Source organism: Neomonachus schauinslandi, chromosome 3, assembly GCF_002201575.2.
Source record: "Neomonachus schauinslandi chromosome 3, ASM220157v2, whole genome shotgun sequence".
Lineage (NCBI taxonomy): Eukaryota > Metazoa > Chordata > Mammalia > Carnivora > Phocidae > Neomonachus > Neomonachus schauinslandi.
Genome location: NC_058405.1, coordinates 161,600,183 through 161,613,364, shown reverse-complemented (window position 1 = coordinate 161,613,364; position 13,182 = coordinate 161,600,183). Strand labels below are relative to the sequence as shown.

Here is a 13,182-nt window from a genome sequence, read left to right as displayed (position 1 = left end):
TGGAGAGAGCCTCCTCTTTTTGTTCGAATAGATAATATTCTTTTGTGGGACTAATATCCTGTTTTTAAAACACTGTTGGTTGCTATGGTGACCTGATTGTGTGTGATAAAAAGAGCATGTATCGTTTCAGGGAGTTGTTCCATGACTTCCCGCAGAATTTGGAAGTTTTCTCAGCCTACTGCTGGCGTTGCTGGTCGACTCTTGGCAGGGGTTTGTTTTCTGTTTTCCTCTGCAGCATTCTTCTGTAGGTTTGCTGAGGACAGGATGCAACACCTGAGATTCGCTTGCTAGTGACCCAGAAAGTTAAGGGAGAGCAAGAGAAGATAGAGCTGACAGCAGGCCAGGAACAGAGGTAATGATCACCCAGAGCTGCTGGGGTAGAGGTGGAAGACAAGCAGGTTTTCTGGGGTAGCCTGGAATGGTGATAGTGACATTCCAGAAGCAGCCTGAAAAGGAGCCCCTGGGCAGAAATCTTCATAGTGTCACCCACTGTACACAGCCCTGATGTGAAAATCTAGAGAACTGATTCTCAGCCTAGTTCAAACCCTGCTTTCCTCTGGGAACTTGGAGAAGTTCCCTAATGTCTCTGAGCCTCATTTTCTTATAAAATGTAAAAATAATTCCCAAGTCCCTTCTTTAGTCTTAATCATCTGCAATGGTAGGATCCTGAGTTAAACCAGGGCTTCCAAAAGTATGATCCAAAGACTTACTGGACAATTTAAATCCCCAGGTCTTGCCTCCAATCTTATAAATGAGAAGCTCTGGGTCTGATGCACCTCAATCTGCATTTTTTCCAAATGCTCTGAATAACGACTGGACACAATAAATGCAAGAATAGCTATAATAGAGTACACCCTGGAAAGCAAAGATTTCCAAGAAGGGTCTGAATGTCAGACTTCTGACCATCTAGAGCAGGGGGGTTTGAGTTCCTCTGAGAAAAATGTTTAGAAAAATAATGGCTACCCCTTTTGTGGGACCCAGTAGCCCCCAGTAACACTAACTATCAGCCCCACACATGCCCAGGAATGGGGACAAGAGAATGAGAGAGTGTTAGAATGGAAACAGCAACTATTCTCAGGCTGTTCCTGCCCAGAAACTTCTGGGGAGGGTCACTAGAACATGTTTTATTCACACCACATTAGATGTATTAACTTTCTTGCTGATAGGGTTGTCAGGTCAAATATAAGGCATCCTGTTTTTTGGGTTTTGTGGGTTTATTTGTTTAAGGAGGTGGCAGGCTGAATCTGGCAAACCTACCTACAGACAGCTATCCCAGCCTGCAGGCAAGGTCACGTAAAGGAGAAAGGAAAAAACCTTACCTCTCTCTCCATCAATAGGGTGTATCATCTTTCTGGTCTGATCAGAGAAAATTGACCTAAAATAAGAAAAAAATAAATAAAGCAAGGCCCCCAAGGCGCCTGAGTCACATAATCTAAGCAGGTGCAAAAGAGAAGTGAGGCAATCGGAATAACTTTCCAGAGAAAACCATTTTCTCTTTTGCTTTGAGACCTCCCAAAACAATAACTTAAGTTCATAAACTCTTAAACTTCTTAGCTGGCTTTGCTCCAATTAACAGCACAGTGACATCAACATTTTGCAAGTTCAGTCTCAAGTAAATTGGGTATCCACTGTGAAGGTGGAAGAAGGCTCAGCTTCAGTATAAAAATATAGTCAGTTCTAGCAACAACCTATGGTTTAAAAAAAGAGAGAAGGGGAGTAACAATGAGAATTCATCTCCTTTCCCTTCTCAAAAGAAATTTTTTGAAAAAAAGATTGGAAGACTGGATTGAGATAAAAGTAAAATGTGTGAAGCAGGGTAGCCAGCTGGAGCTTACGTTCCAGAGTCTTGAAGGTTTAAGCCAAGTGATAGACTGACCCACACATAGTTCTGCTGGTCAAATGGGAAAGACATTCGACTGAGACCAAGAAAACACAGCCAGGTTCTACATAGAAGACAGTCCCAGATGTCCTAGCTCCCCAACTTTTCAATACGTTGATCCGAGCATCTTCTGTGTGCCAAAAGCTGTGATGATTCCTATTTTGGAGAAGTTCCCACTGAATCTAGGGAGAAAAGACATGCACATTTGAAATTATTAGGGATGAAACCAAGTATAGCTGTGAAACAGAAGGGGAGAGATCAACGTGGGCTTGAAGTGTCAGTGAATCTGATGCTGGATGCAGAATTTGAGATGAGTCTTGTTAGATGTGAAAATGAGGGCTAAAGATGTTTGGCGCTGAGAAATAGGGAAACAGAAAGTAGCAGAAATGAGAGTGCCATGTTGGAAGAAGGGAGGTGAGCGAGGTATGTGCTGGGAACTGGTAGGAGTAGGGGCTGAGTCAGGCAGCACTGATAGCTCTACCATGTTCCCTTTGTCACCCACATTCCTACCTGAGACCAGTGGTTCCAGGGAGAAGGGTTATGGTGCCCAGCCTTCTCCTCTCCATGGTGAACTAAGCCCTATTGAGATGAGTGGAGTCTTTGGGCTTCCCCAGGACCCTGATGCCAGAGTTGGAGATAGTGATGAAGATTGACATGCCAGGAAAAAGTCACTCCTCTGACTGGGGGGCAGTGAATCTCTCTGATCATTGCAAGTAACAGATCTACCCTCTAAAGAAAATGGGGATCAGAAAAGGCTTTCATTTGATGCCCAGAAACCCCCCCAATTTGTTTTCTCCCCTTTGAGTGGAAGCCCAGGTCACAGTCTTTCTTGCCTTTTTCCTCTGCCATAGGGGAAACTTTTTAAAGCAGGATTATATCTTTTTCAAAATTGATAATGAGTAGAGAAGGCAATGCTTAACTAAATAACTAATGGTAGAATTTCAGGTAACAGTAGAGGAGATATTAAGCTTATTTAAAGTAGCCCATTGTCTAATGATGTCTGAAAGATACCTGAGATGTCCTTTGTCTAAGGCCCTCTCTGTCATTTAAATTTGCCGTCAACTATGGAAAAGAATTCTCTCTCTAAAGACATATAAAGAAGTAGAAATAGTAACACACTATCCATTGGGGCTCCTAAATTGTGTGTTTCTTCGTGGCTTCCAATCAAAGGCCAAGAGAGCAAGAGGTACAGTCTTCAACATAGTAGGGGCTCATTCTAGGTCATCGTGATTACTATATTTTGAAAGACATATTCATTTTTATTTTAAAAATCTTTATGGAATGCTCACTATGTGCTGTCTCATTTGTTTGTTAGCACCTGCAGGAAGAAAAAGGAGAGAGATAGAGAGAGAGCTATAGTGAGCAGGAGAGAGGAGGCTGCCCACACAATGATTGTCAAAATTTGATGGGTATAAGAAGAACTGAGGCACTTGCTGGGAGAGCAAACTCCTGGCCCCATCACCCAAAGCTTCTGATTCAGTACATCTGAGATTAAGCACTTGAATCAACATTTTTAGTAAGTGACCCAGTTGATTCAGTTATAGGTGGTCCCTGGTCACGCTGAGAAGTATTTCACAAGATAATAACAGGATGTAGAGGTCAAGAATAAGAAAACTTGAGAGGAAACCCAGTAGACTGAGGCTAAACATTGGTTAACCAAGAATCACAGAGGGCTCAGTGGGCCAGGCCCCGGTCTGCCAGCTGATGGCAACACAGGACCACAGCTATGTTTTCCCCACATGTGTGAAATAGTCCATTCAGAAGCCACAAGGGAAAGCTCCATTTACTATGGAAGCAGATCAGAATGGCTGCAAGGAACATGATTGACAACACAGGAGTTGCCATGGCAACGGTATGAGTTGAGCTAAGAAATTTATAGGCAAGAAAGAGGAGATGAGGAATTTGTGCTAGAGAGAATGTCGTGTGACTTATAAAGGCCTTATGCTGTTCCTGCTTTATATTTCAAATAGATGGGAAGAAATGAAAAGGACAGAGGAGGAGTTCCTTCCAAGAATGGCTTGCAGGTAATGGCTGCCTCATGAAGCATTATTTACCTTTTTATCAATCTGTTCCCAGTATTCCTAATAATTGGAGACTCCACCAGCTGCTGAATGAATCCATTAAAAACAAACTCAAACACAATATTCAGATGCATGGAAGATAAAGACAACTCTAGAAAATGACCACCACAGATTTTTATTTAATTAAAAATATTATACATGTTGTTGCATTTTCATGGAAAATAGTGAGTTAAAAAACACCAACAGTGTTAGTTTTCAGAAACCCTCATCTCCCCACCCTGCCACCTGCTGCTGATTTCCATCCACGGCATTAACCATGTGTAAGGAATTGGGGCTCTCGTGAAACTAGAGCTCCCTGGAAGTTCATACCTACAAGAGTCCCGGAATGAGCCATTTACTTGACAATGGTGTTCTATGGAGTTAAACCAGATACACTAGTCTTGACTCCCTTGCAAACCTTTGAATGGAGCTAACATAAAAGCCCAAAGCACATGTCAACACCAATTCAGCCCAATGTGGCTACAGGAATCAGCTATGACCTCATCCAGTTTCCAAGCCAGTTACCAAGTGACCTTGTATTCTACCTGGTGTATTAGTGTCCTGAGCCCCTCCATAAAACTTCCCCTGAACCCCTGGTGGGAAGACACTGCCATATAGTGTTTATATTGAAACCATCAGCAAATACACAAAAGCACATGTGGCCCCCATGCACAATACTATCAAATAAAAAATATATATTGGTACAATACAACCTTTGGAATCACTGGCTAGAATATAGCCATGTGAGTATTTTTAAAGTCTTCATGTAATTCTACACTTAAGAAAAATAACACAAAAATTTATCTTGAAAACATCACTTCAGCTATGAACTTCTCACATGTAAATACAAAGTGTGTACAATATCTCCTGCCCCTAACTCCCTTCCCTTGCTTTCTTTGGACTGCACCACTCCCTAACCTATATACCTGACCCCACATCATAATGCTGCATCCCCATATTGCTCTCAAGTGATACTTTTACTAAAATTTGATCTGATGTGACAGAAACATCCTGGCTCTGTTTTCTTGCACCTTTGCTTTGAATTGTAGTACACTTCATTTGGGTTCTGCATCCAGCTCTATATTAAAGAGAGATAAATCCCCCCCAAAATATACAAACAAGCAAACATAGCTGGATAGCACAAAGTTAGAATTGCCTCAGCTCTTAGAAACTGGAAAATGTTCTTTCTTCTTCATAATGGTCTCTCAATTGATGGGAATAAAATAAGGCTGAAATTGCTTTTCACATTCTGGCTCTGTTGGGGGCATTTTCACATAGACCCCGGTAGTAAGAGGGCTTCTTTTCTTTAGCTGCCAAACACAAAAAGAAACAGTAATTATTATTGAGAAATACAGAAGCCGTTTCTAGCCGTAATGAGACTCAACAAATATTGGGTCCCTACCCCATTGAAAAAGTGAATGTACACATACAGAATTATAAGCCCCAGGAGATTTTCTTGATTCAGCTATTATAATTCACTTTAGATAAATCACTCTGTGCTACTGATGTAAAATAGCAATCATTTTCCCTGACTGCAAGAGAGGAGAAAGGGACTTTGAGAAAGCTTTAGAAAGAACACCCAAAATGCCTATGGTAATTGACTACATCTTATCTGTGAGGGGAAGAGCTTGATAAGATAGTGAACTTCAGTTACTCTGTTCTAGAGCTGTATTTCTCATCTCCACTCCTCATATACTTTTTAGTCCACCTCGGTTCCCAATTTTTATCCCCTCAGTAAATTGAGATTCTAGTCTACTTGTCTGTGTGGCAGTTTCTAGCAAATGAGGTAGGAAGAATCTACAGCAATAGAACAGGTTGAGTAGAGGGTCTTGGAATCGAGTTGAAGGAGAGGGGAGGTAGAGGAGGAGAGGATGAGAGGCCCGGAAGGAGAATTTTGTGGCGACAAAGCTAACCATACGCAGAGGGGGCTGAAAGAGACCATCAGAAAGAAATCCTAGGGCGCCTGAGTGGCTCAGTCGGTTAAGCGTCTGCCTTCGGCTCAGGTCATGATCCCAGGGTCCTGGGATCGAGCCCCATATAGGGCTCCCTGCTCGGCGGGAAGCCTGCTTCTCCCTCTCCCGCTTCCCCGCTTGTGTTCCCTCTCTCTCTGTGTCTCTCTGTCGAATGAATAAATAAAATCTTTAAAAAAAAAAAAAAAAGAAATCCTGACAGGAGGCCTGATTTTGTACCTCCATCTCTTCCAACAACTGCAATAAATAAAAACTGGTGTTCTCATTTACTGGGCTGGAGGGGAAGGCAAGACTTCCCATTTCAGCAGACTGGGTGACAAGGAGCCCTGGAAAGGTGTTTTGTGGACAGCTACAGCTTGGACAAGGATTGCACAAGCAGGGCGGCCCCAAGAGATGGCTTCCAGGTGAGGTAGAGGGACGCTAAGGGGGAGAATAAAACCCATCCAGGTGGTCTTCTATAGCAGCATTTGGCCCAACCTAATCTTATGTTTCAGGGTTATTAAGTACAATTGTCTTGAAGACAAAGAGCAAAACAGCTGCCCCATGTTGTTCAAACGGTTACTCAAACTGAAACCCTGTTGAGAAGCACACAAACACAATGTCAAACACACTCCTCTAAAGTGTTAGTCATCCTGAAACCTCAAAGGCCAATGCCAAGAGTTCTGGTGAGTTCTTTACCACTGTCCTTCCTTTACCACCGTTCTTCATTTATTGCCTCATCTCAAGAAAACTGAACTCAGCAGCGTCATTTGGTCAGTTGCTATCACTGAAGGCGTCCCCACCAAAAGTGGTGTGTTGTCGGCACTGCACTCACCATTTTGCTCAAAGAAACAGCTGTGATGAGGAAGCTATAAAAAAACAGCCCCGAACTGACTGCTGCAAGGATCCAGAGGAGGAAGTCAGAATCTGGGCAAGGTTCAGGATCTACAACAGAAAACAAAGCAGAGCTTCCTTGAGACACTCTTTAAACTTTAGGACCCTACTCCCCCCACTAGTGAGAAAAGGAAGAGGTTCTGGAAGAGCTTCCAACCTCGGTGTCCACCCCTAAATAGTACTGTTAGTCCACAGGGAAGTCTGGCTACTGGAGGCCACTTCCCCAAGAATGTCCTATCAAAAGCCCAAGCCCAAACTTCATGATGGTTATCACTTCCAGAATGAATGCCCCAACCTCCAGTAGAAAAAACACTATCCCCAACCCATTTTATTTTTAGTCAGAATGTTGTTTGCGTGACCACCCATATTAACCAGACTACCCTGTGGTATACCAAAGAACTCTTAAAAAGAATTTCCATAATCCTAAAATGAACCACCTGAAGTTAAGGAACAAAGCTGGTTTTGTGCCAAGAAGACAGCAATGCAAAAGGTGTCAGCTTAGTGATATGGTTTTGCTCACCGATGACATAAATCTGGGTTCCATTGCCCATGCCTACATAGTAGGGTGGTGGGTACATGAGCTCCACCTTGCAGATGTAGAGCCCCGTGTCCATGGCCCTCAACCCTTGGATGGTGAGGTTCACTTTGTTTCCACTGGAGGTGCCAGTGCAGGTGGAATCATCTAGGAAAGCCAACTCATCCTCCACTGTGTATGTCGCGGCGCAGACTTCAGTCACCTGGCTGCCAGCCTGCCGCAGCACTGACACCCGGACCTCGGCAGCATTGCCTGAAGACCCGTACTCACACACAAAGCTGGCAACACCTCGGCTGCTGGCCAGAACCACTGCAGGCTGGGCCACGTGCATCCCTAATAAGAGAAAATTAGAGGGAACTAAGCAAACTCATGCTCACCTACCACAAGGCTCAGGCAGAATCTCCAGCTAACAGAAGTTGATCTTTGATGGGCACCCTCCAGCTTCACCTTTCAGCCCTTCGCCCCCTTCAACAAACACTCCCCATCCCTTTGCTTCTCGCCCCAACCCGTCCCCTCAATCTCTTAGCTGTCTTCCAGCTAATCTCCAGAAGGTGTTTCCTTATTGTACAAGAATTTCCTATAGCGGGAAGAACACTGACGTGACAAACTGAAGGCTTGGTCCTACCATGAAATATGTGATTTGGGGCAAGTCATGCCTCCCCTGTAGCCTTCATTTTCCCCTCACATGCAGAAAGAGGGGATTAGGTCAGATGATAACAGAGTGCCTTCTACCTCTGGTATTCTAAGGTTATCATAGAACTACAGGAACTATAATGAGCAGTAGGGGAAATTTTGTAGGTTGAGGTACAGAATCTTGCCTTACCCCTCAATGTAAACCTCACAAACCTCTGCCTACATTACCTGGTCCTGTACCTCTCTCAGGCACAGTGGCTGAACCCTGGATCACTATGCCAGCCACCACATTCCCTGGCATTATTATCAGAGAGAGGGATGCTGCTACATGAAGGAAGCCACAGAGGAGAGGGCACCGGGTCGTTTCCTCTGTAGGCTGAGGCAACCCTGCTGTTAACTTCTGTGGGCTTCCCCTGCCACCGCCACCACCTCTTCCGCCACTCTCTCTCCTTCACTCGAACACCCTCATGCTCCTTTGTTCTTTCTCCTTCTGGCTTCAACAGGATAAGGGAGGCCAGCTCTCCATTCAAAAAGGCTCTTGTCATCTACAAAATGGTAGCTTTGTGTCAAACCTTCCTGCAACTAACCTGTCCCCTCTCTGGCCGATCACACAAGTGACACTCAAAACTTGGATGAACCATGTCACTCATTCTGTTCAAACCCTTTAATGCCTTACATACCATTGACTGCAAAGACAAATAAACTAAGTGCCATTTATGTCCTCCATGATCCAATCCCAACCTATCACTCCAGTCTGCGTTTCTAGGACACCTCTTCCTGTGTATAAATCACTCTACAGAAATCACTCTATCACTAGTCCTTTCTAGTGATATTCAAGAGGACTGGACAACATCTGTCCTCAGAAGAGAGAACAGTATGATAGCAGCCATTGCTAGGGTTAATCCAGCAGCCCCGGCCGGCTAGATAACAGTCTTCTTCCCCAACCCTCATCCCTGTCTATCAGATCAGCATTGCACTGTTATAACTCCATTGCAGTATTTAATCATGTTCTACCCTGTATTAAAGTTTTTTTGTGCACTAATCACACCTCTTGAAACCTCTGCCTTTGGCTTATAAACTCCCGGGAGCCACCATTAGAACTTGCCCATATGAGCACTCGATAATCTTTATTGTTTTGTTGCTAAGCCTAAAGAAAACCAAGTTTTCTGTCCTCCCCCCAGACAGATTCCCAGTTATCACCACTAAATCTGGTCACACTCATTTTTCAGTGGAGAATCTCAGTTACAGGTTGAGGTAAATTTTCTACAAAGTAAAGGTAATTACTTCTAAGAGTATTTAATCTTTACATGTTCAAAACATGTAGAATAGGAAAATGTACATGAGTATATCTTATCTGGTAATAATTTAATCATCAAATATCTTTTGAGCACCTAAGATATTTCATATAAACCACATGGTTTCTTAACTGAGACAGCCTCGAGAGAAATAAAGTTGAAATTCAGTGAGAATACTCACCATTTATGTTCTATAGCAAACCTGGTATCAACCTCTAAAGAGCTTTATTTTATCTGAAAACTGGGGAATCTGCATCCGAAGTCCACAGATAGGTCAGGTGGCTGTTAAGTATCTTATGCCAAACAGACTGATGGTTTTCTTTGTCTTTCTTTCTTTCTCTCCTTCTTTTATTTATTTATTTATTTATTTATTTATTTATTTATTTATTTATTTTTGGTTTGACAATTTCAAACTGCTTTCATTTTTTAAGTAATTAGCTAACTAGTTTATAGAATTGACTGAGTACCTTAAAACTCTGACTTGAGTAAAGAAGGCTTAAATTTTAAACAAGCTGATTCATTTATAAAAGTGAATTAGAAAATCTTAAAATCGTAAATTGGGTAGGAAAGAAACTTTATATGATTCACTTAAATCCATGTTTTTTAAAAAGGAAATCCTCGAGTTCACCCTGATTCCAAACTTAAATGCATTAAGGGCTACGGATATCTTTCCTCTCTTAAATCGTTTAACCTTACAGTATTTTCTTCCAATCTTATAGAAGTGTCTGAAATTGCTCATCTCCCAGACCAACTCAGATGTATTCATTAAGCTCCTAGTCAATGCCTGGTGCTGTGCTATGAGCTCTAGCTCTGCTTATTTGCTGCTGTCAGCTTTCCCCTCCCTGCCTTGGAATACAGAGCCATCCAAGCCAGGAGTTTTAGCTTTAGCTTCTGGCTTTGTTATAAATCACTGTCCTTGACTGCTAAAAGAAATGAAACGCAAGTGGGAGAAACCCCTCCTCCACCTTCATCCTCCAAAAGCCTCACTCACCTTTGGAGAAGACAGGGATAAATAGAAGAGAAAACAGAGCCGTGCAGGGCCAGGTCCTAGAAGCCAGGTCCCGCTGAGCCCCATGCCTCCGGAATCCAAAGCAAGCCATGGCTTTATGGGAGCAGTGTTCAGGTCTTCAGGAAGCAGAGTGAAACCTTTCAGGATCCTGAAGCTTTGATATGTGTTTGAACCCACACAGAATCAAGGACTTTATATAGCTGGCTTTGATCCCAGGTATGTACTATGCATGTGCACACACAGAGGCACCTGAATAGAAAGCCTTTTTGTTTTGGTTTTACGAGAAAGGAAGCCGTGGGTTTAGCTGTTACGTCGAAAAGATAACCTCAAACACTCAAAGTAAAACTGAACAAAACAAGCCAATCCATGGATGGAAAATGCACTCAATTTGAAACTGAAGCTTCTTGTTCACTTTGAGGATAAGTGGAGACTTGGAGAATTTCCTGGAGTGCAGGAGTCTCCCTAGGTCCCAATTAGTCCAATTATCTAGGCATCTTTTATCAGCTAATTTACTTCATTCACATCTCCAAAACTGCTATGTTGCTAGTCTGAGCCCTTGGCCCATGACAGCATTAGTCTGTGGACATCATTAATAAAAGCTCTGCGTTCACCATCCCTGGCAAGTTTACAAACATGAGTTTATTTCTCCAAACTCCATTTAGCATTTTGTTGAGAGAAAAATACCAAAATCATGAGAAATAAATGAATTTGCCTCTGGTTTACAGATTAAGAAAGAATTCAGGTATTCTTGAAAGCCTTAACAAAGACAAAACAGACTTGGAGAAGGTCCAGAAAAAGTTAGCCAAAATGATCCAAGAGATTCAAATCTTCCATAAAATGACAGACTTGTTTTTCTTTCTAAAGGGAATTTTTCAAGCATAAAATCCAAGAGCTAAGATTAAATATGACTGAAGTTCTTAAATTTAAGAAAACTGTAAACAGGGCAAGTGTTCATCTTGTAAGAGAATACTAAACATTGGGGACCACCTCCCTTAATACTGAGGAGTTTTCATATACTTGAATAACGAAAAAGACATTTATTGAGAACCTGTGACATGCCAGTGATAACGGTATGTGCCCTTAGATTGAATGATGACTGGACAAAACATAACTAACGCCTTAAGGGACTTCTAGAGGACTGACATGCAAACAGACCATTACAGCATGGAATATGGTGTTTGCCTACTTCAGCTCTACCCTTTATGGTTTCCCATTGTCCATATAGCTCAGCACAGCAGAGGATGCTCTATAGAATATGGACCTAATGCCTCTTTTTAGCCTGGCTTCCAGCATTTCCTCACATGCCTCCTTCCTCTGCTTGTCCTTTCTCCAACACACCTCTTTTGGGTCTCATCAACTTTATCCATGCTGTTCCAATGCCTGTTTTCTCTTATTTAATCCTCCTCCTCATCCTCCAGGGGTTAACTAACGTGATAGTTCCTCCAGGGAGCCTTTACTGAGGCCCTTTTCTATACTCCCTTAGCCATTGGTTCAGCCTGTGGAAGTCAGAAAGGGTTTCTCAGGAAAAGTAAAACCTGGGATGCCTGGGTGGCTCAGTGGGTTAAGCATCTACCTTCAGTGCATGTCATGATCCTGGAGTCTTGGGATTGAGTCCCGCTTCCAGCTCCTTGCCCAGTGGGGAGCTTGCTTTCTCCCTCTGTCTGCCACTCCCCCTGCTTGTGCTCTCTCTCTCTCTCTCTCTCTCTGACAGATAAATAAATTTTTAAAAATCTTAAAAAAAAAAGAAAGAAAGAAAAAGTAAAACCTGAGCTTATTATTGAGGACAAAAGCAAGGGGTGGGTATTGAGACAAAAAGGATAGCATGTGCCAAGATTGGAAAGGGCATAAAGCACTCATTATGGCCAGAGGACAAGTCTAGTTTGGTAATCCACAGTAGGTGGAAGCTGATGTTCTTGGCACTGAGGGCCAATGCACCAAAAGGAGCAAATTAGCATGGCTGAGTTCACATCCTAGGGAAATTTCCCCTTACACAGGAGAAGGGGTGGGGAGGATAGGTTCAAGGAGGAATAAGATAGAACCAGGAAAACCAGGAAGGAGGCTATCGCAATACCCCAAGCAATCAGGAATTGGCAAACTTCTGTAAAAGGACAGACAGTAAATATATTAGCCTTTGCAGGTCGTATGGTCCCTGTTTCCACTACTCAACTCTGCTGTTGTAGGGTGAAAACAACCACAGAAAATACATAAATGAATGGACATGGCTCTGTTCCAATAAAACATAATTCACAATATCAGTCATGACCCAATAGAAAAAAGAACATTATTTACAAAAACAGGTGGAGGCTGGATTTGGCCTGCAGACCTTGGTTTGCCAATTCCTGGTCTAAACTAAGGAAATGACAACAGTGGTGACAGAGTCCCTAAGGGGACTAATCCAAAAGCAGTGAATGGATGGAAAACACCAGATTTATGGCTTGGGAGTTACTGCGGTACTGCCAAGAATCGTTCAAATGTTTGTCAATATTATCTCATTCAAGTCTCAGAACAACCCAACAAGGCAGGGATTACAGTTTTTCTCAATTTATGAAAGATAAAACCAACGCACTGAGACTTGCGATTTATCCAATCCCCCATAGTCAGTGGTAGAGCCAGGATTTGAAGGCAGTGATGCTGTTAATCACTATGCTAAAGCGAAGGCTTTAAGGTCAAAGGGAACTAGATTTGAATCCTAGCATGAAAACTTCCTAGCTGTTGATCTGGGCCTCAGAGCCAAATGTCCTCCAGAAAATAGTGACTATACCTCAAGGCTACTGCAAGGATTAAATGAGATAATGCATGCAGCATGTATAAATGACCTACTGTGGTGTCTGGACATTCAAGAAAAAGGACTCCTTTGTCTTTATAGAGTCATTGAGAAAACAGAAGTACCGCTTCTTAGAATAAGGAACATAGGAAGAGCAGATCGGG

At 42.7% G+C, this 13,182-nt stretch overlaps 1 protein-coding gene across 2 annotated transcripts; it reads right to left on the bottom strand.

Moving 5' to 3' along the window:
• Positions 1-4,057: 4,057 nt before the first annotated feature.
• On the bottom strand, positions 4,058-10,413 carry CTLA4 (cytotoxic T-lymphocyte associated protein 4). Of its 2 annotated transcripts, XM_021703081.1 has the most exons (4): positions 10,237-10,413; positions 7,303-7,650; positions 6,724-6,833; positions 4,058-5,249 (listed from the first exon to the last, which is right to left on the bottom strand). In XM_021703081.1, exons 1-4 carry the CDS (start codon positions 10,343-10,345, stop codon positions 5,145-5,147), a joined length of 672 nt encoding a protein of 223 aa, XP_021558756.1. In that variant the 5' UTR covers positions 10,346-10,413; the 3' UTR covers positions 4,058-5,144. The 2 variants fall into 2 exon arrangements, with proteins under 2 accessions (XP_021558756.1, XP_021558757.1); XM_021703082.1 differs by lacking the exon at positions 6,724-6,833 and having other exon boundaries at positions 5,107-5,249; positions 10,237-10,366.
• Between the last annotated feature and the right edge of the window lie 2,769 nt (positions 10,414-13,182).